General features: G+C 52.9%; 1 protein-coding gene across 2 annotated transcripts; it reads left to right on the forward strand.

The window, feature by feature from the left end:
- Cyp46a1 (cytochrome P450, family 46, subfamily a, polypeptide 1) lies at positions 1–27220 on the forward strand. Of its 2 annotated transcripts, NM_001399701.1 has the most exons (15): positions 43–263; positions 7784–7864; positions 8535–8616; positions 11827–11900; positions 12337–12423; positions 16934–17072; positions 17580–17690; positions 18487–18637; positions 18792–18854; positions 20832–20904; positions 22896–22980; positions 23502–23612; positions 25497–25585; positions 26191–26257; positions 26500–27220. In NM_001399701.1, exons 1-15 carry the CDS (start codon positions 145–147, stop codon positions 26668–26670), a joined length of 1503 nt encoding a protein of 500 aa, NP_001386630.1. In that variant the 5' UTR covers positions 43–144; the 3' UTR covers positions 26671–27220. The 2 variants fall into 2 exon arrangements, with proteins under 2 accessions (XP_063118204.1, NP_001386630.1); XM_063262134.1 differs by lacking the exon at positions 26500–27220 and having other exon boundaries at positions 1–263; positions 23502–23629; positions 26191–26259.

Here is a 27220-nt window from a genome sequence, read left to right on the forward strand (position 1 = left end):
CCGGCGGGGGCGGAGCCGAGCGGCGGGGGCGGTGCTGGTGAGCGCGGGGCCTGGGGCCGAGGCGGCGCGCGGCGCTGACAGCTAGTCGGTCGCGGCCTCCGGCCCCCTTGGCACCTGGCGCCGACCCCGGCAGGGCTCGGAGCCATGAGCCCCGGGCTGCTGTTGCTCGGCAGTGCCGTCCTGCTCGCCTTCGGCCTCTGCTGCACCTTCGTGCATCGCGCTCGCAGCCGCTATGAGCACATCCCCGGGCCGCCGCGGCCCAGGTGAGCGGGGGGTGGGGGCGGGGGCCTGACTGGGGCGCTCGATCGCGGGATCTGGGGACCGCGTCCGAGCCAGCGCCCGGGACGGGGGTCCAGCCTCGTCTTGTACGCACGGCCAGCTCGGAGATGCAGGCCGGGAGAGGGGCGCTAACTATTCTTAGTAACAAATTACTCACAGCCGCAGCAGCAGCTGGGCGCCCACCGCGCTTGGCTGGGCCACACAAATGTGTCGGCAGCGACAGTCCTGTCAGGTAAGCGCTGCTGTTACCCCATCGTTCAGACCTGCAGACTGAGGCGCACGCGGCGAAGTCATCTGCCAAGGTCACACAGTTGGTAAGCCTAGATTTAAACCCGGGTCAGGCTGCTTTCAAAGTGGACGCTGCTAACTTTAGGACTTGGACAGGGCCAACCTGTCCAAATACAGAACACTGTACTTTAGTGACGTTTCTCTGTGTCTGTGTTTCTGTCCTGGGACATTCCATTTGTCCTCAGTATTTCCATTCCGTTTTTGGCCACTTTACCAATGTCTCCCATCAAAAGCTAACCTTTCTTTTTTTCTTCTTGTTTCTTTCTTTTCTTTTTTCCCCCTCCCCCTTTTATTTTTGAGACAAGATCTCTCTTCAAAGCCCTGGATGTTCTGGAACTCACTATAGACCAGGCTGTCCTCAAACTCACATAGAGATCTGCCTGTCTCTGCCTCCGGAGTGCTGGGATTAAAGGCATGTGCCACTATACCTGGCAAAAGCTTTTTGAAGCTTAGAGTAGATGTGTTATGTCAGTGTCCCAAGGGCTTTCATCACTTTAGAATTGAAAAATCCAGTTTCACATGAACCATACTGCATAGCTAGCAAGCCACTACTGAGTTCACAGGCAACTTGGTACCTGTCCCCTCTCGCCCCTTTTGCATACTTGTGGTTGCTCCAAGCCAGACTGTCCCAAACATCTCTCCATTGGACCTCCCCATTTCCCTTCTCTGGCCTGTGGGTGGTATCTTCTTGTTCTCACATCAAAGAGGCTGTTCCAATCGCTCTGTGTAAAGCCCACCCCACCCTGGGTGATTTATAAGGCTAGTACCCCTGAAGCCACCTTCTTCCACCTGTTGACTGCCCCACGCCAGAATGTGAGCCTGAGGAGGGCAAAGCCGTCCGGTTTGCTTGCACATCTCCCGTACCTGGAATGTTGCACTTACTTGCTCAATAAATATTTACTGAATGAATAAATAAGCAATGGTATTAGACACATTTTTTAAGACCTCTGGGCATGAACATTCTGGAAGGTACCATCTCCAGCATGGCAGCCTGAATTCCTATTTGTGGACCCGAGTGGCCCCTGTGGCTGGACACAGGGAGGCCACTCTTCTCCCCCTTGTGTCTCTGCCTTCCACGTGCCCTCTTTTTGACCTTGGGGGTTTCCCTTGGACCCCTTTTTCCTTGCTCAGTGCTTATAGCTTTCACTCCTAAATAGGCCTTTCCCAGGCCTCCATGCCTTGGCTAAGAGTGCTAAGTCCTTAGGGAGGGGGCCCTTCTGTTGGACCTCTGAATGTATTATATATAGTCCACGTCGAGCTCCTAGCGTCACTGTGCCACCTCTTGTTAAATGTCTGTCTTGTTCACTGTGGTATCCTTCATGTCTCTCCCAGCAGAATCTGACACATGTGCAGATTTCATGTTGGATGGTGGAATTTCTGGATTCTGTTTCCAAGTCATTCATCCACAGTTCAGAAAAGAACGAGCTTCTGTTGTTGTGACAATGTCTTCTTTGAGACCTAGGGGCTCTAGGCCTTTCACCTGTTTGGACCGGCATCTGGAGAGGACAGGTCTGAACTCTAGTTACTCTGTCTCAGAAAGGAAGGAAGGAAGAAAGAAAGAAAGAAAGAAAGAAAGAAAGAAAGAGAGAAAGAAAGAAAGAAAGAGAGAGAGAGAAAGAAAGAAAGAAAGGAGAGAAAGAAAGAAAGAGAGAGAGATAATGAACATACTTTAAAAACCTACCCTTTGAAAGTGTTTAGCAACACAGTTGCATAACCATCAGTAATTCTAGAACATTTCTTTCAGGCCCAAGAAGAAATCCTGTATCCATTGTCAAGTAAGCCCTGTCTGCCTGCTCTGGCATCTCTAGCAGTGGTTCAGGGCTGTCTCCATGGGTGGCCTGTACTAGATGATGTATATGAATGGGGGCTTAAACCTGGAGCCTTTTGTGTCTGCCTTCTTTCACTTAGCACAATGTTTCTAAGGACCATCTGTCTTAGATTGCTTCTACTGTTGTGATAAAACACCATGACCAAAGGGAATTTGGGGAGAAAGGGGTTTACTTCACTTTGCAGGTTACAGTTCATCATCTGGGGAAATCAAGGCAGGAACTTGGAAACAGGGAGGTGGAAGTGGGAACTGAAGCAGAGGCTATGGAGGGGTGCTGCTTACTGGCTTGCTCCCCATGGCCCACCCAGCCTGCTTTCTTATACAACCCAGAACCGCCTGTATAGGGATGGCACCGCCCACAGTGGGCTGGATCCTCCCATGTCAATCACTAATCTGGAAAGTGCCCCACAAACAGAACGCCTATAGGCCACTTCATCGGAGGCATTTTCACAATTGAGGTTCCTTCTTCTCAGATGACCCTAGCTTGTGTTAGGTGGACAAGGCCAAACAGAAACAACCCTTCCCAGAGCAATCTGAGTCTGTGTGTTCTGTGTTGTCATCCTCTCTTACACCAGAGTCTACCTGCGACTTCCAGGTGTGTTCAGGGGAGTGTGGTGCGAAGAGGCTGACCATAACCCGCCCGGGTTCTTTAGTGGGTGAACTGAACAATACATAAATCCGAAGATTTGGATTCAAACTGGATTGGTGGTCGAATATAAAACAACTAAATGAGAGTTCTGGAACATCTTGTAACACAAATAAGAGCCCCAGGCATTCAAAGCCTGGACTTACAAACTGTGAGTGGCCATCCTGTGGCTGATAGGAAACCTATGAAACAGCACCAGTCCTTTGGTGTTCTAGGGCTGTGCCAGCTTTCGAGCAAGGATCTCTTTGCCTGCAAGAGGCAGCTGCTGCTCCCCACCCTGCCCTCCACCCTCCTTACTCTGCAGGAGGCCCTCCCCCACCTCTCTGCTTTAAGTACAGCATCCTACTGCACTGATCCATGTAATCGCTGGAGACTCGAGCCCCACGTTCTGATCCTACACAAACACTTTCTGCTTCTTTATTTCTCCATCTCTGCTGTAAACTTCATCAGCCCCTGCTCGCCTGGTCCTGTGCAGCATCAGCCCCTGCTCTCCCGGTCCTGTGCAGCATCAGCCCCTGCTCTCCCGGTCCTGTGCAGCATCAGCCCCTGTTCTGGTCCTGTGCAGCATCAGCCCCTGCTCTCCTGGTCCTGTGCAGCATCAGCCCCTGTTCTGGTCCCGTGCAGCATCAGCCCCTGCTCTCCTGGTCCTGTGCAGCATCAGCCCCTGCTCTCCCGGTCCTGTGCAGCATCAGTCCCTGTTCTGGTCCTGTGCAGCATCAGCCCCTGCTCTCCTGGTCCTGTGTAGCATCAGCCCCTGCTTGTCTGGTCTTGTGCAGCATCAGCCCCTGCTCTCCCGGTCCTGTGCAGCATCAGTCCCTGTTCTGGTCCTCTGTAGCATCAGCCCCTGCTTGTCTGGTCCTGTGCAGCATCAGCCCCTGCTCACCTGGACACGACTTGATGATGAAGGGTCTTCTTTAACCTGCTTCTAAATTGATTTTGGGATAGATACCTTGACATTGTCTCCAAGGTAGTCTGATGGAGGCATTGTTAGTTTTTCCTTCCTACTCAGAATTGCTGGTTTGTGAGTTGTATAGGATGGGGACTATTCTACAAAGGGCTTAGTCATGGGGGAGCCCCACCTGGTCCTGTTCTATGTCACCATCCAGTGGACTCTATGTTCTCAGCTGAGCGTTTGGTACCTCTGGCACATACGTGGTTCTTACCTGCCCATACCTGTGGTGGATAGCTTGCTGCTTCTCACCCATTGTGGGGACATCTCTCTTGTGGCCTTGCAGTAGGCCATATAGATGGTCCCTGTTTACTTATGACCACAGTTGATAGAGTCCTTGGATCCCCAGCTGGCCAGTCCCTCTTACGGGAAAGCGGGTGTTCTAGGAAGTCCTGCACGGCCATATGCAATCTATCACCAGGGTTATGACAAGTATGGGGGCTCCCAGTGTTCACTTAAGAGTTTTACCTTCCTGCATCCAGGGCCAGTCTTCCTGCTTGTTTTCTCCCCTTGCGCCCCCTGCTGGAGCCAGAGGGAACAGCCCTTAGTTCCCTCCTGGCCTTCCGAGTTTGCCGTTGACCCAGGTGTAGACCTTGGAGGGGAAAGAGGTCCCAACGTCAGAGAGGTGACTCAACTGAGAACTTTCACCCCAGTGTGTATAGTTTTAGGAGCGATGGCCACATGTTTCTGGAAATACAGCCCATAGTATGTGGTGTCTGCAGCTTACCTTTCTCCAAGGGCCCCTCGCGAAGAGTGACCTCAGTTGCCCTGCACTTCCTGCTCCAGTAACATTCAGCCACCCCCTCTCCAGGCGGCATCCCTGCCTTCTCTCAGCCCCGCCGCGCCTCCCCCTCCAATCGCATGCTCAGCTTTTATTCTCGCCTCCCACTCCCCCCAGCAAATAGAGCAACTGGGGAGAAATTCCTCCCCTGGCTTCCGCTGTCACAGCTGCCCACCCCTGCCCCACAGACCCACAAGCACCTACCTTCTAGCTGTTCTTGCTGGTGGCCACTGATGCCTTGACCAAAGCGAGTCTGTCCCGGTGGCTCAGTGCCCCTGCCCCAGCAGCACCTCCTTCCTGCATATACTACCAGTTTTCTTCTGCGCTGCTCCAATCTCCATCTTGAAAAGCCTGCCTCTCTTCGCCCCCAGCTTCTGCGCCGACTCCCTCTCAAACCTCCTCCCCACAGCAAACCCTCTGCAGACCCTGCTCTGGGCCTCCAGTCTCCCCCCCCCCCCCACCAGTGCTCTTGAACTCACTCCCATTCAGCCTTAGCCGCTGCCTCGCTACAGGTGTTGCTGAAGCCAATGCCAGCCCCAGGTGCCTATCTGACCCTAACGCCCACCTCTGGCCCACAGAATGGGGCTTCTCTGCGCGCCCTACCCTGCTGCCTCCTACCTAGCGGTGTGGACTCGCGCTCCTAGTCGCTGTGTCTTTGCTTTGCCACCTTGTCAGTGATGTTCTAGCCCTTGGGACTTCTTTTCCTGTTTCCCTGCATCCCTGTGGCTTCGTCTGGATACTGGTTGGAACATGGCGCCTTCCTGTGAGCTCTCAGTCCTGGGTTTAGCGTAGAGTGTTCTCTGAACTCTAGATGTTGTCTCTGCTCCCCACCCTATCAGCCAGTGGTTCTCAACCATCCTGACATGGAGACCCTTTAATACAGTTCCTCCTGTCGTGGTGACACCCACCTATAAAATACCTTTGTTGCTACTTTGTAACTGTAATTTTGCCACTGTTCTGAATCTTGTTTGTTTTAAGACAGGGTTTCTCTGTATAGCCTTGGCTGTCCTGAAACTCACTCTGTAGACCTGGCTGGCCTTGAACTCAGAGATCCACCTGCCTTTGCCTCCTAAGTACTAGGATTAAAGCCATGCACCGTCCCACCCATCTCCGAATCTTAATGTAAATATCTGATATGCAGCCCTTGTGAGGGTCTCGACCCACAGGTGGAGAAACACTGCTATAAGCTTTTCTTTTGGTTCCTTGGCTGGCACAAATTAGCAGGTCCAAGGCCACGTTTCTGTCTTTATCTGCCTGCCTCAGGCAACAAGAAAGTAGGTCATGGGACCAGGCCACCCCAGGGTGGCGAAGTCGTTAGAGAGAGCAGTTAAGCTGAAAAGTGAGGAGTCTCTGGGAAACTGAGGCACAACCCTCCTTGTAACTCTGGGTGCTTGTGTGGAGCACATGTCCCACAGCTGTCCCACAGTTTGAGGAAGCAAAGTCACTGATGGGGATCATTCTTTAGGCAGAACCAGAGAAGGCCAAAGGGCTCTGCCCTGAATCCTCTTGCCGATCCACAGCTCTCCAGCCCAGCTCTGTCTGTATCTGTGTCATCCTGTCACCTCTCATCCTCACTGGCTGCTGTCCCCTCTGATTTCGCTCTGTGCCTTGACCTGCCTTTATTTCTAGTGCGGCTGTGAAAAGGATCCATTTAGGACCAAGTCAGATCCTCTCTGTGCTTTGCTTAAAACCTACCAGTGACCCACACCTCACTGAGGTCAAAGGGCAGAGTGCCTTTCAGCGTCCACCCTCCCACCCTGGTGACCCCACATTGTGCCACTTTCTCTTCTGGGACCCTGCTTCAGTGTGCGCATCCTCCTGCTGCCCAAGCACATACCTCAGGGCCATTGTACCCGCTCTTCCCATTGCCTGCAATGTTCTTTCTGGTGTCCAGAGAGTTCAGAATGTCATATGTGGTGGCCAGTTATCTCACAGCTGTGTGTCTAGCTCACAAGCCATCTCTCTGTCTGTCTCTGTCTGTCTGTCTGTCTCTGTGTGTGTGTGTGCGTGCATGCGTGCGTGCATGCGTGCGTGCATGCGTGCGTGCGTGTGTGTGTGTGTGTGTGTGTGTAGTATAGAGGCCAGAGATGGCAGAGGTCTTCTTCAAAACTTTATACCTCACTTCTTTTTTTTTTTAATATTTTATTTATTTATTATATATGAGCACACTGTAGCTGTCCTCAGACACACCAAAAGAGGGCATCAGATCTCATTACAGATGGTTGTGAGCCACGATATGGTTGCTGGGATTTGAACTCAGGACCTTAACCTCAGGTTAAGAGCACCGACTTCTCTTAACCACTGAGCCATCTCTCCAGCACCCTATACCTTACTTCTTAAGACATCTTCTCTGACTAAACCCACAGCCCACCAATTTGGTCACACTAGCAGCCTGTGAGCTTCATCTCCTCAGCATAGAGATCACAGGGCAATCTGCCATGCCTTTAAAACAAAACAAAAACAAAAAAGCAAAAAAACACTGGTGCGCTCGGAATTAAAACGCAGGCCCTCCTGCTTGCGTGGTGATTAGCAGCTGACTTTTCTCTCGGCCCCTCAGCGAGTCTGTAAAGCTGAGGAGCTGTGGGGCTGCGCCCGGTGCCTGCTGCACACTCCAGGCAGATGGTTTCACCACTCCGTCCCCATCTGACCTGTGGGTAATGGCGACAGTGGTGATTGTGGTGTGTAACCTGGCCAGGTGATGTTGGGCATCATGGGTATGACAGCATGGAACTTGCCACATGGCAAATGTCACATGGGTACCCGAGGCCACTGAGTCCTTCCTTGGTGCCAGCCATGGACCTCCAACCAAAGGGCCTGAAGTAAGACGACTCTCTAAGGAAGCCTTTGGAACCCATTGGACCACACTGTGCACCATCGGTACTGTGGGCCTGGTGCCCTCAAGCCAGCACCATGCCCCTCAGCCTCAGTTCCCAAGACCACCTCTCCTGAGGGGGGATGGTAGGTACCCTTGAAGGTGACCAGTACCAGGCCTGATCCCTCCCTTTCTTCTAGCTTCCTTCTGGGACATCTCCCCTACTTTTGGAAAAAGGACGAAGCTTGTGGCCGTGTGCTCCAAGACGTGTTTTTGGATTGGTGAGTCGCAATTTGTCTCTCGTTTTTACTCTGGGTCTCTCAGCAGGAACCCCACTTTGTCTAACTCCCTCCCCCAGAATCTCTTACCCTGCCCCAAGGCACTCCCTCTGCCTCCTCCCAGGTCACTCTCAGTTCCTCCCAGCACCTGACCTTACCCAGGTCGCTCCTACCTTGGCAGCTCCCCTCAGCATAGAGGCAGATAAGGCTGTATGAAGCCAAGAGTTTCTGCTGACCACCAGGGAGCCTTAGAACAGCTGTTAGGATCTCTGGGCCTCAGTTCCCTCTTCTGCAAACTGTCCTGGAGTGTAGGTAACAGTAACTGTTTGGGGTGTTATTTTCTGTCTTTCAAAACACTTCCAAATGGCTGATATTGCTTAACTCCTGGCACACACTTTTGTGGGCAGAGGACTGTATTTCAACTCTTGTTTAATGGATGTGGAGAAGGAGTTTAAGGGGGTCTTCACTTAACATTATGTGTTAACAACAGAGAAAAGCACCCCCATCCCCACCCCCAGCCCAGGCCTCTTGGGCCCCAAAAGAAGCTCTCATGATTGGGGTTGAATGTCTCTTGGAATGGGATGTTTTTGCTACTCCTCCTGACCGTGGGGCCCACTGAGCCGGGAGGGTGCGATTCATGTTTGGGGGGATTGACAGTCACTTTGGTTCCCAGGGCTAAGAAGTATGGTCCTGTTGTGAGAGTCAATGTCTTCCACAAAACCTCAGTCATCGTCACGAGTCCTGAGTCAGTCAAGGTAGGAGATGCCTCTGTTGCCATGTCCTCTCTCTGATTTGTGGGTGACACCGGGCCCAAGGAACTGATACTGCCCTTCCAGCCAGCCTCCTTTGAATTGTCTCCATTACCACAGATGCTTTTAATCCTCCCAGAGGAGGGACTTAAGTGCCCCCCTGATATGAGGAGGGGGGCCATGTTTGTACCAGGAACAGGTACCCACTATCTGCAGGAATGGACTCAAATCTGAGCGTGGACCTGGGGCAAGTGACTTCATTAATTTGAGCCTCTATAAAGTAGGAATGATGGCCTCTGACAGGCTTAAGGATAGGGCTGAATTGATGTGTGTGAGCCCTGTAGTCCAGCCTGGCACACAGCAACACCTCAGTAGATGGTGGTGATTCCACAGTGGACTGGTGGGGGTGTGGCTCTCTGCCTGCAGGGTGACTCTGAGAGAGACAAAGTTTGATGTACTACAACTCACGGTGTGTGTGTGTGTGTGTGTGTGTGTGTGTGTGTGTGTGTGTGTGTGTGTATCTGTGCATCTGTGTGTGTGTATGCACACATGAGAGCACGTACTGCAGAATCTAGAAGATGGCTTCTGTCCCTAGGAGCTAGAGTTACAGGCATTTGTGAGCCACCTGACTCCAGTGCTGGGAATTGAACTTGGGTCTTTTGTAAGAGCAGTGTGTGCTCTTAACCTCTGAGCCATCTCTCCAGCCCACTGTTAGTGGGGCTTGTTTTGTATTGTTTTGGTGATACTGGGAATAAAACCCCATGCCTGGTTCTAAAATCATTTAAAATATATTAATTTATCTGCTATGGTGGTGTACACCTCTGATCCCGGCACCCTGGAAACCTGGAGATAGAGGTTGGGGGGTCTCTATAAGTTCAAAGACAGCCTGGCCCACATAGTGAGTTTCAGGTCAGTCCGAGCTACAGAGTAAGTCCCTGTCTCAAAAAGTTTCCTTTTCCCTTTGGTTATTGTGTACTTCTTTGAAGAGTGCCAGCTTTCAGCTCGGCAATTGGCTTGCTTGCAGATGAGTCTGGTCTTTTCCAGCCTCACTTGAAGGTCTGTAGCGTAGGCTAGAACAGGTTTGACTCCAGGGCTGGGCCAGCCCCTCTGAGAGGGAATAGCTACCTGCAGCCTCTCCTGAGGGCTTCCTGTCTGAGGTTGGTGTGTTCTGGCGAGGGCAACTTCAACCACCTGTGGTGTGTGCGAACCCTGAGACCCTCAGAGCTGAGTGCTGCCCGTTCATTCTGCTATCTCAGATCATGCAGTGATACGTGTATGCACACGGCATGTTCATGCAGTGCTCAGGACCCCATGTAGAGGGACTCTTTCTACACACACCTCCCCTCCAGGATGCTGGCCTAAAACTGCCAGCCTCCCGCAGCCTACCCAGAGCCTGACTTCTTTCTGCTCCACTTAGCACAGCTGCTGGGCTATATCTGGGACTCCGTTAGTGTCTTTGTCCTGGAATTGACTGGGTAGGAAGCTAGAGTAGCCCTTGGACACCATGCCTTTCCTCACCTTGGTCTTCTGTCCTTTCAGCACACATTTGCACGTGATTTGTCCGAGCATCTGACACTAGACGCTTTACCCATTTCCTTTTGCAGTTTTGTGGTTTGCAGCAGGAGAGTAAGTTCTTAGCTGTCACTGCCTCTGGTGTGGTTAGCATCAACAGAGGTGACCAGAGGAAGGGTGAGGTGTTAAGGGGTTCATTGTGTCTCTCCCTTACCCACTAAACTCAGCTCAGTGGTCAATCATGGATCCCAGACTCTGGGACAGCATGCTGTGGGAGATAAACTGGTGGTGGCAGCTCAGCAGTAGGGACTCTTGTTTAGTTGATGAGGAGCTTACAGATGTGAGGGGCCTTTGAAAGGAACAGGAAGGTGGCATTTGCTATCATGGTCTTGGCTGGGCGGGGTGATGGCAGAACTTGATTTATAGATCGGGGTTTGTGGGGTGGGGCTGAGGTCCCTGGGGTGACTCATGGTGCAATGCCAGCCACCCCTGGGGTTTCCTTTCAGCTGAAAGCTTGGTTTGAGACCCCAGAGTGGAACTCACAGGGACTAGTATTTCCGGTTGGAGAGAAATCCCCAATTCCTTCCTAGGCCTCCAGGATCAAACTTAGTCTGACTGGGCCCTGCGGCCTCTGCTGCCTACCACACTTCCTACATCCCTCAGCCTGGAATCTGGCGTTCTCTCCCTGCATCTGGCCTCAGATTGCCTGGTTCAAATCCTGTGCCTACCACAAACATTTCCTACTTCTGTTTTTGTTGTTTTGTTTTTTGGCATAGCCCAGGCTATGGCCTCAAACTCACTATGTAGCCAAGGACACCCCTGAACTCCCGATCTTTCCACCTCCCTCCCCAGTGCTGGCATTACCAGTCCCCACCACTATGCCCGTTCTGTGCAGTGCTGGGGACAGATCCTGTGGCCTCATGCTTGCTGAGCAAACACTGTACAAACTCAGCAGCACCCCAGATCTCTTGTGCTGGTTCTAAATCTCTGTTTTTCCATCTGTGTGTAAGATTCGTGCAAGCCAGTATGTGTATCTGAGGGTGATGGGGCAGGGAGTAAACTGCAGGCTGTCGATGTGCCCTTGACACTTATTGAGCACTTGCTGTGTACCAGGCGCCATTTTCAGCTCTCTTGCTGCAGAAGTGACTGACTCCTCACTACAGCCGGGACCAGGCAGGCACCTTTAACCATCATTATATAAGGAGACAGGGCCAGAGAAGGAACCTCATCCAGGGTTATGGAGTCAGCAAATAAAGGAGCAGGGTGCTGAGGCCAGCCCAAGCCATTCTCTACTGGGCTAGACTGCCTCCGAGGCTGTTGGGTAACATCAATACTGACGTTGACATAGCTTTTGAGAGGCAAGATGGCCCTTCCTCCAGAAAGTACTCCTTCATCTGAGGCTGGCCTGGGGCTGCTGGCAGCCTATCCTGAGGGTCCCTCCTGTGTTTCAAGGCTTTGCCGCAGTGTGGCATTGGAAGGCGTGGTGTAGGGTCCCGTGCCCATTCCAGCTGTGTGCTCAGCACCTCTGGACCCTTTCCCACACCCCTCTGGAACTGCTGGCTTAAAGACAGGCCTCCTGGTGTGTGGCCAAGAGTCCACTTGGCCATATATCTGTTACGTTCCCTCTGGGGCCAGAGCTTGGCTGATGCCAGTGTGCTGAGTGTGGCCTCTCATGGTTTGTGTTGTTTGGGGGGTGATATTTAGAAGTTCCTGATGTCCACCAAGTACAACAAGGACTCCAAGATGTACCGTGCGATTCAGACTGTGTTCGGAGAGAGGTAAGGACCCGAGGAAGGAGGACTCCACTGGGAGCAGCACACGTGATGGCTGCCCTGTGCATGGTGGCTCCACTCTCTGGATTGGAATTCTTTCCCCTCCAGAGGCAGATAGGGGTGGGTGGTGGGGCATTGTTGATGCTGGGACATAGGGTCACCTTGCTTTATTTATTATGGTATATAATGACAGATTTAGGATGCGTATGATATTTTAAAACACATATTATACTTCTTTTTTTTATCATGCTAAATGGACAGTATCATACTCACTTCTTACCTACATTGACACCTATAGTCTAGCCACATCCACACTGTAAGGTAGCCATCATCCCACCAAGTCCCAGAGCCTTTTCCTCAATCCCAGGGTGACCCTGAGCCCACTGAGCAGTCCCTCCCGCATCCCGCCTTCTCTCTGGCACCCTGTTCCTGTCTCTTCCAGACTGTTTGGCCAGGGCTTGGTGTCTGAATGTGACTATGGGCGCTGGTATAAGCAGAGAAGAGTCATGGACTTGGCCTTCAGTCGCAGGTGAGCATGTGGGATGAGACCCGCCCCTCCTGGCCACGGGTAGTGCTGGCTGGAGTGGGCTCTTTGGTGGGGAGACCTCATTCAGGGACCTTACTCTGATGAAGGGAAATCTGGGGACGTCAGAAGTCAGGAGGGAGAGTTGAGGGAGGCCCCTGTATGGTGGCTTGGGAACATTAAGGACTGCATGACCCCACTGGCCAGAGGTGGGGACAAGGATGGAGCCCTGCCATCCAAAACTGCCCCACTCCAACTCTGGGTCTCTTCTCTTACTCATTTTATTTTTCAATTCGTGATGGTGCCTTATTTCTTTTTTTAAATAATCCTGTTACTGAATTATACATCACATTCTATATACTTCACTCACTTAAAATGTATCATTCAACAGATTGTTTCGGTCATCATAGATGTGTGCCATCGCCACTGTGATTACTTAATTCTTTTTTTTTTTTCTTTTTTTTTCGGAGCTGGGGACCGAACCCAGGGCCTTGTGCTTGCTAGGCAAGTGCTCTACCACTGAGCTAAATCCCCAACCCCCCTTAATTCTTATCACACTAACTTTGTCTGGATTCTCAACATTTCACACACATGGACTAGCAGTATGCAATGTTTCATATGTGGCTCCTCTGGCCAAGACTGATGGTGATAGCCTGTGCTAATATTTACTTCTTTTTCATTGTTGAGTAATATTCTACCACATGGCTACTGTCTGTTGTTTATTCAGTCAGTAGGTATTTGGGTTGTCTCCACTTTGTGGCTGTCATGAGCAGTGCCACCAGGACACATCGACACAGGCTTTTGTGTGAACATGTGCCTTCATTTTCTCAGGCATAAATACCATTTGTAGTCCTGTGGTAACATGTGGTAACATGTGGTAACATGCTGAATCTGTGTCTGACATTCTGAGAGAGGTAATGTTTTACTTAGATATCACTTCAGACTTATTGCTAGTAGAACTATGTTTGGTTTATAATTCTGTTCTCTGTCTGTGTGTCCGTGTTTATCAATGCTGGGTGTGATGATGCAAGTCTATAACCAGCAGTGAGGAGATTGAGACAGGAGGACGGACGACAAGTTCTAGGTTAGCCCAAGCTACATAATGAGACCCCGTCTCAAACAAACAAAGTGCACTCATACGTGTGTATATGTGTGTATACGTAATTGATTTGGTTTGGTTTGTTTTCTGAGACTGGGCCTCACTATGCATCTCTGGGTGTCTTGGAACTCACTATGTAGACCAGGATGGCCCCAAACTCACAAAGGATTGGCCTGCCTCTTCCTCCCAAGTGCCAGCTGGCACAGTGTCCTGCAGCCTGGGCTTGTTTGTGGTCTCCTGGTGACGAGGCCTGGGTCTGCCTTCCTGTGGAAACAGAGTGATAGACACCCCATCCTCCCTTAAGAATCTCATCCCACAGTGCATCCTGGTAGTCTGACATATAGATGGCCATGTTAACTTTGTTTAGGAGTCGGGACGAGGGGTCAGTTGGGGGGTTTGGCTGTAAGGTCACTCTAGAATGAATAATCTGTGGGCCCTGTGTAAGCATTCCCTTCTGAGCCATCCCTGTTGCCTCTCCTATAACCCCATCTTCTTTCTTTATCTTTTTTTTTCCTTCTTGTGTCTTTTTTCACTGTTCTGGACAGATGTCAATAAAACCCAGACCTATTCCACCCTACTGCTTGGTGGCCTTTAGTGGCTGTCAACTGAAAGACGGAGGTCAGCCCCTCACCTCTGGTCTACACCTACCTTACTAGTTGCTGGTTTCCACCATCCTGCAGCTACCATGTTCTTTTACCATGTGCTCTCTCTCTCTAGGAAATCCCTATTGCCTGTTTGATACCCAGCTTAGATATCCCCTCCAGGGCTGAGCTCCTGCCACACCCAGGCGGTGCTGTCTCTGCCAAAGAGGATGGAAAAGAATAACAGTGGAGACTGAGAGCCAGTTGAGCTCTGTGAGTGAGAGAGAGCCAGGCACACGAGCCAGCCGAGCTCCACGGTTCCTGCCCTCAGTTATCCCAACCAGATGGTTCTAACCATGGGGTCATGACATGAGGATCAGGCCCGTAGGATGGCTTACCTGGTAGAGAAGCTTGATGGATGGGCACACCCACACACCTGTATGCACGGGCTATGTATGTACTATGCATACATTCCCTAACCCCTGAGCCAGACCGTCCATACTAGTTCATTGTGAACACCCGCATTATCAAGCTATAGGGACCAGACTTTGTACAATGCAGGCATTAAGAGGCTGAGTCCTGGGGCTGGGGATTTAGCTCAGTGGTAGAGCGCTTACCTAGGAAGCGCAAGGCCCTGGGTTCGGTCCCCAGCTCCGAAAAAAAGAACAAAAAAAAAAAAAAAAAAAAGAGGCTGAGTCCTAAGTCACCAATGAGGGACGAAAAAGAAGTGCTGGTGACTCGGTCTCCAGCCACTGTCCCCACAGTGTCACTGATGCTTTAAACAGAACTGGGAAGTACACTCCCCTTTCTACTTTTCTAGATTTTACTTTTTTTTAAATTTTATTTATTTATTCCATGTATATGAGTACAGTGTCGCTGTCTTCAGTCACACCACAAGAGGGCATCAGATCTCATTACAGATGGTTGTGAGCCACCATGTGGTTGCTGGGAATTGAACTCAGGACCTCTGGAAGAGCAGTTAGTGCTCTTAACCTCTGAGCCATCTCTCCAGCCCCTAGATTTTACTTTTACTAGAAGATCTTGGTCTATTTTTTTTCTCCATAAAAGACTAGAGTGTTTATGCAGTCAGCAAGATGGCTCGATAAGTAAAGGCACTTACTGTCAGGCCCGGCAACTTGAGTCTGATTCCTGGGATCTGCTCGGTGGAAGGAGAGAAACAATTCCCACAGGTTGTCCTCTGACCCCTACATGTGCACCCACATGCAGGTGTGCATGGGCAGTGCACACACACAGTAACAGATGCTAAAAGACCACAGGGCTGAGACTGCACTGTACCTCCCTCCCTTTAGCAGGTTTCTCTGCTTACAGTGGTGACAAGAAAGTCAGTTTTGACCAGCTGCACACTGCCCGAATGGTTCACCTGACTGTGATCGCTAAAAACAAACAAACAAACAAACAAAACAAGAACAACCTGAACCAACAGACCATGAGACCATGCAAGCAGATGAAGAGAAACCCAGACATTAGGGTCAGGTATCAGTGCTTGAGAGACGGTCCTAAGGACCATCTGGAAGCTGCGCAGACGTCTGTGTGCTAATGGGAGGGAGGTCAGCAAGGGACTTAGGGGGACTCTTACCTCCCTAAGAGCACAAGTTGCTTCCAGGGTTTTGAGGGTGTCAAGGAGTGATGCAGAGAGCTGGCTACAGGATAAGAGGCTCAGCTGGACACCGCCAGGGAAGTCAGCCAGCGAGGCCCCAGAGCAGTAGAGAAGGACAGTGAACTGCCTGTCCGTTTTCTTTCCTAATTTAAAAAATGTTCTCTTTGTTTCTCTTCCATACTTCCTCACTGATGTTTTTAAAGCCTCCCATTTGAAGATAATTCCAAATTTCCAGATAAATTTCAAGATGAAGAATGTAGGACGGGGGGCTGGAGAGATGGCTCAGTGGTTAAGAGCACGCACTGCTCTTGCAGAGGACCTGATCTCTTGTCCCCTGATCTCTCTACATGGGCAGCCACATGCATGTATGCATGTGCACAGTCAAGTCCTGCCACCAACATGGTGGCCCACAGCGGTCTAACTCCAGTTTCCAGGGGATCTGAAACCTTCTGGTATCTACCCGCACCTGTCACGTGGGTGGTACACCTGCGTGCAGTCAAACACCCATACACGTAAAATAAAAATGCACAAATCTTAAAGAACAGGGCAAAAATTACCCATGTACCTCTTTCTCAGATTACGATGCAACACTTTTAATTGTAAACATCATTTTTCCCTCCATAAAAACTTGGAACTATGTAATGGGAAATGTGCCGTTCTCCTTCCTGCTCCCGTGGCTGCTGAGTTTGGAGTGTATCCTTCCATATACATTCTGTGCCTGCGAGATGTCCCAAGGCGGAGAACGCAGTGCCTTTGGGAGCCGAGTTACACATGGCATGGGGGGGGGGTGGTCTCAATTTTGCTTAGAGTGGAGTTAAACCACTTCCTTAGACCTAGGCACTGTGGCTGCTCAGGAACAGGAGTGAGATGGAAAAACCAGAGACTTCAAATGGCGGTCCGGCTCAGAGGGGCAGGAGGGGGTCCCACAGAGCTGTCTCTAGGACTGTAGGGGACCCCAGAATTTCAGCACTGTCACATTCCTTTGAAGTCAGGATGGAGGCATCGCAGTGGCAGGAGACTATGAAGCCATTAAGGCAGGGGTGTGTGTTTGGGGGCGTGGGGCAATGGGACAGTGTCCATTTGGGGCTAGATTCTGTTGCTCTGGCTCCAGGCCCAGTCTGGGAATTGGATTGGGAGGCTGGCCGTGTCCACCTACCTCACTGAGGCAGAGTGGAGGGGCAGGGCGGTGAGCCAGGGACACCTATCCTGCTTTCCCAGCTCCTTGGTTAGCCTGATGGGGACGTTCAATGAGAAGGCAGAGCAGCTGATGGAAATTCTAGAAGCTAAGGCGGACGGACAGACACCGGTGTCCATGCAGGACATGCTGACCTGTGCCACCATCGACATCCTGGCCAAGGTGATGGGTAGTACTGGCTGTGGGGGTTGGGGTGGGGAGGCTGAGGCACGGGGTGGGGGCTCCTTCTCTCTTCCTCCTCCTGTAGCTCAGTTGTTCTCTTCCGGGCTCTGCATAATTTCTGTGCATTCCATCTCCTTGGTTATTCAAAGCGACCTAGTTTGAGGTTGGGGTTCCGACTCTGTCTCCAAAAATGCACCCTCAAAGGTATTGGGACTGGCTTCAGCTGGTCAAGGCAACTGTGGATGTTCTCTGAGGCCCACCTGTCTCTGTTCTCTTCTGCAGTCCTGTGGGATAGGGCTGGGCTGGGCTGGTGGCTGTGCACCCCTGGGGAAGGCTGCAGCTCAGGGAGAAACAGTATTGGACCAGGGAGGGGGCAGAGCTCAGGACTCCGTGGATCACTTTCAGGCGTAGGTAACACATAAACAAGGCCCAGGTCTCCAGCTGCCTGTGTGAGGCTCTGTGCTGCCTCCATGTCTCCAGGTTTGACCTCAACTTTCTCTCCCATAGGCAGCTTTTGGGATGGAGACCAGTATGCTACTGGGCGCCCAGAAACCCCTGTCCCAGGCAGTGAAGGTCATGCTGGAGGGTATCAGTGCGTCCCGTAACACCCTGGCGAAGGTACTGCCTGCCCTTCCACAGTGACCGAGTTGCGCTTGTGCCTCTGCATGTGCTGAAGCACCTCCTTCAGTGACCTCTGTCAGAATGGGTTTTGTGTGCCAGTGTGTCCAGAATGACATCTGAATCTACATTTGCATGCCCTACCTAAGAGCGGAACCTAATCAGAGAGGCGGAATGTAAGTCAGGAGTTAATCTTTGTCTTGTGTTAAACAATCCCCAAAGCAGGCATTCTAGGGTGCTGTGATGACCTCACCATGTCAGATGTTCTGGACTCTTCTGTCTTTGTGTCCCACTGTCCTCAGCACATCACCTCATTGTCATAAGATGGCTGTTGTAGCGCCAGCTATCACTTGCTTATTCCAGCCAGACATGAAGAAGAAGACAGGGGAAAGGTGATTCCTGAGCCAATCTCCGGTTCCCTTCTGCTCCTGGGGCCTTGAGTCTATGAGCTTGCAGCCCCACGTGCCACCACCATTGACTCTACTTCACTTCTCTCTGGCCCCGACTTCTCCTTTCTGACGCAGCCCTGTCTGCCTCCTTCAGGGGCTCTTTCTTCCCAGTGCTGCATGGAGGCAGAAGGGCCTCTCTTCCCATCATTTCTAGGGACTTGGTGCAGGAGGGGGAAGCTCATGCTTGGACTCAGTCTGCTATCTTGTTCTGGTCTGCCCGGCTGCTTGATCTTTTCTAGAATTTTCTCACGTTCTCCCCCAGCACGCTGCTGTATGGATTTCCGGGTGGGGCCTGGGGAGGGACCTGGGGACCTTAAGGGCCTCCTTGAGCTGGGGCTCTCCTTCAGTTCATGCCAGGGAAGAGAAAGCAGCTTCGGGAGATCCGAGAGAGCATCCGCCTGTTACGCCAGGTGGGGAAGGATTGGGTGCAGCGCCGCCGTGAGGCCCTGAAGAGGGGTGAGGACGTGCCGGCCGACATCCTCACGCAGATTCTCAAAGGTGCGGGATGAGGTGGGGTACCCAGGAGCAGGGCTGGGCGGGCTTGGGATGCTCACATCCCATCAGCCTCTGGCTTCAGAGGAAACGGTGCCCCCTGAGCCCGTGGCCTGGGAGCCAGGGCTGTGGTGGGGCTGAGTGCGTTCTTGCCTTTCAGCTGAAGAGGGAGCCCAGGACGACGAGGTTCTGCTCGACAACTTTGTTACCTTCTTCATTGCGGGTGCGTAGCCCGTGGTGTGGCTCTGGGCACCTTAATCCTGACTTAGCTCAGGGGTGGTCTCAGCGCAGGTCCCCGGGGAAGGGAGCCTGACTTCCTGCTATCCTTGGGATCTAGTAAGTGGTTGCCCGGTTTGGGAAGCCTGATTCTCAGGAGAGCTTGGCTGTAAATTTCGGGTTGCCCCATTTCAGATTTATTCAGATTTATTAGCTTGGTATAAATATGTGCCAATAGTGTTCACTCATCTCCTGAGTATTACTGCTTGCCCAGAAAGCCCCTCCTCACCTCTAGCAATCTGGTAGATACCCCCTCCTCATGTGACTGCCCACTGAGCACATTTTGGACCAAGTGGAAGCCATCCTTAGGTCCAGAGAGTCCCTCTGCCTGCTGCTCCTGGTGTGCGGCTTTCTTTATCTGAAGTTGATTTGGTGAGGGCTAGCTCCCCCACCATAACGGTTACCTGTCCCACAATAGCAAGGCTGCATGGTCTGGACACTCCCGTGGCTCTGTGCAGCTGGGACCCCCACAGATGGGACACACTGAACGAATGCTAGAGCACAGGCGAACAGTGGAGAAGTTAAGGTCCCTTGGCAGGAGTGGACAGACACGTTCTGTTGGTCAGGAGCCTGCTACATGGGTGAGATGTGTCCTGGTGGGCAGACGCCACACAGAGACCACGTTAGAGCTGCACTGCAGGGCACCATCCTGACACAGGGTCCAACGTAGCTCAGTTGGTAAACTGCTTGTCATGCAAGCGTGAGGAACCCAGTCAGAGCTACAGCACCCACCAAAAGGCAGGGTACAGTGCTATTCACCCAAATCCCTGTGCAGGAAGAGGGATCCCTGGGACTCACCAGTCGGCCAGCCTAACCTAATCACTGAGCTAGTGAGAGGCCAGTGAGAGACCCTGCCTCACAAAACAAGGTGGATGGGTCGCTGGGAATGACACCTCTGGTCTCTGCACACATGCACACTCAGGTGCATGTGTGCCCCCATGCACACCCCCAAACACATTTACCCCACATACACACACAAAGAGAAAAGCAAGCACAAAACTGGGTCTGAATGGAGCCAGGTCCGGTGCGGGAGGCCCAGAGAGCCTGAAGCTCATCCCTGCTTTGCCAGCTGGGATTGCTGCGGATCCCTTGGCCTCTAGTCTGTCCCCCAGTGAGCATCCCTCCCCCTCCTCACAGCCCACCGTGAGCCTGTGTGGAGCCAGGGGGCCAGCAGGGGACGCTCTGCTGCTCATACCTCAGGCAGCCCAGGGCCATCCTGGCCACGCCTGAGCTGTCCTGGCTCAGGGATTCTAGGAGCAGGTGGCCTCACCTCCCTGTGCCAGCTGGCAGTGACGCAGCTTGGCTGGTCACTAGTGGCTACCTGCTGAGCCACTCACCTCTCTCAAGAGCTTTCATGTGACTCAGTGCCCTCCCTGCAGCCAAGTCACCCTTGGAGGAGTTTGACCCTGTTGATTTGATGGCTTCCTGCCTGACCTCTGACAGGACGTTGGCCTTTGGTTGAGGTGGTCTGTCAGTCCGTCTGACGGGCCCTGGAGGCAGGGCAGGGCAGGGCGGGCAGGGCGGGCAGGGCCTTGGGCTCAAACACTTCATTTCAAGCTCTTTTTAGCTTCAGCTTTTTTGAAACAGTGTCTCTATATAGACCAGACTGACCTCATACTCAGAGAGATCCCCCTGCCTCTGCCGCCTAAGTGCTGGGATTAAAGGTGTGGGCCACTAGCACCATTCATTTCTTTGCTGTAAAACAGGACCACTGAGCAGAGGATAGAAGGAATAGTTCTCAGAACATCTAAGTGGGCAGCTTTACTCACCCACTGGATAGTAGACGGATTGCAAAGACAGACAGACAGACAATCTCCTTCCTATCACAGCCATGGGAAAGGGAAGATGTGGGCTCTCAGATGGTGGCAGGGCAGGGTGTGGGCAGCCCCTGCAGTCTCACCCAGAGCACCCCTTCCTCTTTCAGGTCATGAGACTTCCGCCAACCATCTGGCATTCACAGTGATGGAGTTGTCTCGACAGCCGGAGATCGTGGCAAGGTATGAAGGCTGCCCTTGGGACTGGCAAAGGGCTTTTGTGAGATCATTCCAAGAGTTACCTGTATGCACACCATGCCTGGAACTCTCCAATAGACCTCGTTTCCTTTTGTCCCAGGGCCTTTGTACTTGCTTCCTGGCCTAGAGACCCTACTCTCTGCTTTACTCCCGGAGAACATGTTCTCCTCCAGAAAAGGCATCTGGGATCCTTCAGAGCCATCATCCCTCCCTCCCAAACTGCCCTAGCCCAGCAATGTTTCCTCGGGGCACTGTTGGCCCTGAGTCTTTGTTTGCTAAGAGAGACCAAGAGTTTTGGGCCAGTAAGAACTGTGGTCATTCCTTCCCCTGTGTACAGAGCATCCCAACTGTGGCTGACTACCAGCCCTTAGGTGGCAGGACTAAGGAGGGTAATGTGGTGGTGGCATGGGACACAACACTTGAGCTGGCCAGATCCTAGCTGGCTTCCTTTGATGGGCACCCTCAAGAGTGTCAGAGAGCAGACAGAACCAAGCTCCGAGCCCGTGGCCATGCAAGGAGCTGTAGAATTCTTGGGAAGGGGTACAAGCTGTTATAAGCTTCGCTGGTCACCAGCAGGGAGGATAGAAGTAAGAGATGGCATGAGATATAAAATAGCTTGTTGGGGAGTTGGCGAGATGGCTCAGTGGTTACGGGCACTGGTGCTCTACCAGACGACCCGGGTTTGATTTCCAGCACCCACATGGCGGCTTTCAACCATCTTTAACTCCAATTTCAGGGTGTTGCCAGTGCCTTCTCCTAGCCTCCACAGGCATTGCACTCATGCGGTACATAGACATGCATGCAGGCAAAACACCGCTACACTCACAATTCTAAAAACAGCTTATTGGATTTTAGGTGAATATGTGTGCTCGTCCATGTGTACATAGATAAGCTAGAAATGCGCACTTTGTTGCAGACCGGGGTGTAGCTCGTGGTAGGCGCTTGCTAGCACGCACAGGCTCAGGCTTCATCCCAGACACTGGGAAAATATGTCACATTTGAACTATTTTTAAAAAGTCCAAAGACACTGAGAACATTGATGCTGTGGTGCAAGTCTGGCCATCACCTCACCCCAGGGCCTTTTATCTCCCCAACTCAAAACACCGCCCTGTTAAACAGCTCTCCCGCCCTCAGTACCCTGATCTGTGGAGGTGCCTGGCGAGAATAGCATCAGACAGCGTGCGTCTGTCAGCATTGGGTTCTCAAGGCTGGTGAATGTTGGAGCCCAAGTCAGAACTGTGTTCCTATTTGAAAGTCTAGATCTGGGTCCGTCACGGTAGGGACATGGACAGGTGACGTTCGTTCGGGCAGCTCCTGTCCCTTGTCTCCTGATCCCTAGCTGCAGTGATTATGAACATGGGTGGGCAGCTCCATCTTCAGCCACACCTTCTGTGGGCCACACCCTGAGGTAGAATTACCAGACAATAATTCTGGTTTTAATTTTGTGGGAGCCACCACCCCACTTCCCACAGCAGCTGCACAGCTTTCTGTCCTCATCCATGGTGAACCCGGATCCCATCTCCTCCGTGCCTCCGCACTATTGGCTACCCCCTGGTCTTTTATTTTCCTTTCTTTTTCCTTACTGCCATGCTGATGGGTGTCAAGTGGTCCAGACCCACACTGAGGCAGTGGCGGCCTCCCTGCACCATTCTCGCTGGTCTTTCTGCTGTCAGTCTACCGTGCTGAGTACCAAAGGCCCAGCATCAAAGCATTAAAGGCTATGTGGGACATGTTCTTTCCTAAGGTTGCATTCGAGCAACAAACAAGGATGGATATTTTAAGGTTCCGGGAACATGGTTCCTATTTGCTGTTAGATGTAGCCTGACTAGGACGCAGGTGCCTTTCCCACAGGGGCAGGCGATGTGTGCCGGTGGGAACCCCATACCCTACTCTTCCAACTCCCTACCACCCGGCACCTTATAATGCTTCAGGCAGAGGTTTCTCTCCATCGTGAGTGTCTCTGTCTTACCTGGCAGGCTGCAGGCCGAGGTGGATGAGGTGGTCGGTTCCAAGCGGCACCTGGACTACGAGGATCTGGGGAGACTGCAGTACCTGTCACAGGTGTGCAGCGTGGGTGAGACACCTCTGGGCAGATGTGTGGGCTCGGGGCTGCTGCCTCACTGGGCCCTCATTGGAGCCCAGGCTCCCCTGGTCTCAAACAGCAGGATGGGGATATCCTCCCACCCCCAAGGATGTGGCCAGGGTTGGAAAGGGGTCCTTTAGCAAAGGGGCTGGAATTGCCCTTCAGGCAAAGCTTTTCTCCTGGCAGCTGGCTCAGCAGGCTTCTCATTCAGCGAGACAGGGCTCCCTGATGCTCCAGGCTACTGTCTCTGGGGGAATATGGGCCCTGCCTTCTGGTCTCAGTGTTTCCCCATGTCCCGGATAGTGCCCCTCTCCTTTAGACCTCAGTTTCTCCTTTGGTCACATGAGGGATGGACTCTATGATAAGGCTGATGTTCTGGGAGCCTGGGCTGCCCTGCGACAGAGTGTTCAGTGGGAATGGGAGTGGCACTGTGCATACTGCTACTGGCCTTGGGCCATCCTGATTTCCCACACCACCTTCTCTCTCGTGTCTTCTGTAGGTCCTCAAAGAGTCTCTGAGGCTGTACCCACCAGCATGGGGCACCTTTCGCCTGCTGGAAGAGGAGACCTTGATTGATGGGGTCAGAGTCCCTGGCAACACTCCTCTCCTGGTGCGTGGGGCCCTCAGGTGGGCTAGCCTGTTTGTCCCCGGGACTTGCCATGCCATGTTCCTCTTACTATCCTGACCCTCGATTTCCTGGCTGCCTGTGTGTTTGCCTTAGTCTCCCTGTGACTCTGCCGGGTCCTTTCCTCCCCTTCACACAGCCAGCCGAAGACCCCAGCTTTCTAGACAGGTCTAGAAAGTGCTCTACACACAGTTGCACACACTGAGGCTTAGTCATTTTTCTGGGGCTCCAAATGGTGAGAGGGAGACAATGGGGCATTCTTGGAGTACTCTGACCCCATTTTTTCCTGTGCATGTGCGTGTGCGTGTGCATGTGCGTGTGTGTGTGCATGTGCATGTGTGTGTGTGCGTGTGCGTGCGTGTGCGTGCGCGTGTGTGCGGTGTATGCATGTGTGTGTGCATGTGTGTGCGTGTGCGTGTGCGTGTGCGTGTGTGTGCGTGTGCGTGTGCGGTGTATGCATGTGTGTGGGCATGTATGTGTAGGATGTACATATGTATGTGGATGCTCATACATATGGGAGCCTGAGGTTGATGTCTAGAATCGTCATCCTCCATCTGACTCACTGAGTCCAGTCTCTCAAGCAAACCCAAAGCTTGCATATATGACTAGTCTCTCTGACTAACCTGCTCTGGGGATTTGTCTCTGCCTCCTGAGGCTGGAGTTGTAGCAGGGCGGCCAGGCTCACCAGGCATTTTAAGTGGGCTTGGAGGCTCTGAGCTCTGGTCCTCATGCTTCTGTAGCGAGCGCTTTAACCACTGGACCATTTCCTGGTCTTTGCCGCCTGCCCCATTTTTCTTAGCTCTCTTTCCTCCTTGCAGCCCTTCCTCCTTCTGCCCTGGATCTGTTGTATCCTGCTGGATTGTGTGCAGTTCTGTTCTCACCCACTCACTGGGCTCATTGGCCTCTGAGACCCCTCACCTGTCTCTGCATGCCAGTCATCCCCGACACCCCCAGCAGTAATCCATGTCCTCAGTTTAGTGCCTCTAAAGCCGTGCCTCAGTCTGTGGATGTGGGCGGAGCCCAAGTGGGCATGCCCACTTAATGCCTTTCCTGCCAGGGCTAACAGAGGTAGCCGCAGGCACAGCAGAACTGTCAATGAGTAGTGAAGATCTGCATAGCAAAGCAGAATGAGGGTGCACGCAAGGCCTTATATATAGAGGGGGCGCCACCCCAGCTCCCTGGCTACCTCTGCCCCAGCATCAGGTTCCTGTGAGCCTGGCTCACCCTTGCACAGTAGTGGGTGATGGGAACCAGTCAGTCTGTTTGCGTGCATGGGATAGTGATCAGCAAATACCCCGTTCATAGTGGATCCCCTGGCACCTCAACATGCCCAGCACAGCAGTGCCCATAGCCCAGTTAGAGGGCACATTGCTTTCCCAGGGCATAGGAAGACCACCAGCTCCCTCAGGAGGGACCTTGGGCTCAGGTGAAGGTGGTGGGGCTGCTGCTTCCCCTGCTTCTGCCCTGAAGGCTGAAATGAGCCTGGGTGGAGGAGGGGCCAGCCCAGCCGGCAGGAGGAAGGTGCCTCCCAGCACCAGGCCTCAGTCTGTGACCACTTAGTTGCTGGGTGACTTCAGCTAAGTTTCTGAGCCCTGTTGTCTCATCTGTACAACAGGGGTCACTGTGGCTGCTACAGGGCTGTGCCAGGCAGGGGATGGCATGGCACAGGACACCCTGAGGGCAGTGGACATATCTTAGTGTCCTCTCTCTTCCTCTTTGAGGGTTTGGGGGTGTATGTGGAATGTCACACCTGTCTAAATAAGTAGAAAGGTGCTGTGTTCCACATCACCCCCGGGGGCTGAAATGGGTTGGGAGGTACAAGGGGAACAGCCTGGGAACCAGAGACACCAGCTCCTTTGCCTGGCGCAGTTCAGCACCTATGTCATGGGGAGGATGGACACCTACTTTGAGGATCCACTGACTTTCAACCCTGACCGCTTCGGCCCTGGAGCGCCCAAGTAAGTCCTTCCTTGAGCTGCTGTGATGGGGTGGGTCTGTGGGTGAAGCATCATCACGGAGGCCTCTGGACTGCCTTACCTGCACCCACAGCCCCTCCAGAGCCCCGGGAGGGGGCTGTGGCTGCCCTCACAGCTCACTTGCTCTCAGGGTCCTTTTCTTTTGCTGGGATAAATACTCTGACAGTGTTGACTTTGTCAGGGGGAAAGGGCTTGGCTTAGCTCACAGTTTAAGGATGCAGTCCGTCACTACTGAAGTCACAGAAGCGGAGGGCAGAGAGGACAGGGCATGGCTGTGCCAGCTCTTACCTGGCCTCTCCATCTTATAGCCCAGGATGCCCTGCCCAAAAATCGGGCCACGCCCAGTGGGCGGGGCTTCCCACCCAATAACGTGACCCGGATAATGGTCTCCCAGCATGCCTCCTCCCAGCTTCCAGATCCTGCCAGGTTGATGATCAACACTAACTGACACAGGTGTCTGAGGGGCAGAGCTCAGCAGTTTCCTGAGGATGGCTCTGCTCCTGGGCCTAAGCTGGTCATGTGGGGGAAGGGACAGTGGTGGGACACCCTGCTCTTTGTGCTGACCCTGAAGGGCCTCTCTCCTGCAGGCCGAGGTTTACCTACTTCCCCTTTTCCCTGGGCCACCGGTCCTGCATCGGGCAGCAGTTTGCTCAGGTAGGGGCGTGTTGCCTGGGGCCCCCAAGAAATAACTGCAGGGTGGGACCAGGCTGGTGGCCTGGGGGGGGCGGGGAATTGGGGGCTGGGGCTGAGTGTGCCAGACAGGAGAAAAGAAAGGAGAATCTGCGTCTGTGCTTCTCCACTGGCTCTCTGTGTTCTCCCTTTCCTATCCTCCTTCCTGTCTTCACTGCTTCCCCCTTCCCCCTCTCTCTCCTTCCCTCCATGTCCCTCCCCTACAGATGGAGGTGAAAGTCGTTATGGCCAAGCTGCTTCAGAGGCTCGAATTCCGGCTGGTACCTGGGCAGCGCTTTGGGCTGCAAGAGCAGGCTACGCTCAAGCCACTGGACCCTGTGCTGTGCACCCTGAGGCCCCGGGGCTGGCAGCCTGCACCCCCACCCCCACCCTGCTGAGCCCTGGGTAGGGTCAGACTCCTCGGACCAGGGCCTCATTGGCCCCCATTGCTGCCCATGGCCACCCACTGGCGCCCCTGACCCTTCTGCCACCTTCCACGATGGCTCCTGGCAGGCCCTGTCCCCTCGCCTGCTTCACACCCTCGTGCTTCCTGTCATCTGCTGGCTTTTCAGCTCTTTCTGGTGGGCCCTGCCTGACCCCCAGCTACCACCGCCACCATCCTCATCTCTCCCAAACCTCTGAACTTCTGCACTGGCCACACCCTCAAAAGAGACTCCCTAACTCCTGCTCACTCCCTAATCTCTTCAAGTGACACATCCCCCAGGAAGCCCTCCTTGCTACCCACGGCCAGGCCAAGGTCTTTCCTCTGTGCTCCTACCTCTAACACACTGACCACACTGTATTGTGAATGTCTGCTCATGTGACCAGCTGCCCTGCCAGGCTGTGAGCACCACAGGGCAGGGTCTGTGTGCACCTTGCCTCTGAGGCCCCTGCTGCAAACTAGGGTTTGGAACAGAGTCGATGCCCAATAAATGTGTGTTGACTGCA

The sequence above is a fragment of the Rattus norvegicus genome, chromosome 6, assembly GCF_036323735.1.
Source record: "Rattus norvegicus strain BN/NHsdMcwi chromosome 6, GRCr8, whole genome shotgun sequence".
Lineage (NCBI taxonomy): Eukaryota > Metazoa > Chordata > Mammalia > Rodentia > Muridae > Rattus > Rattus norvegicus.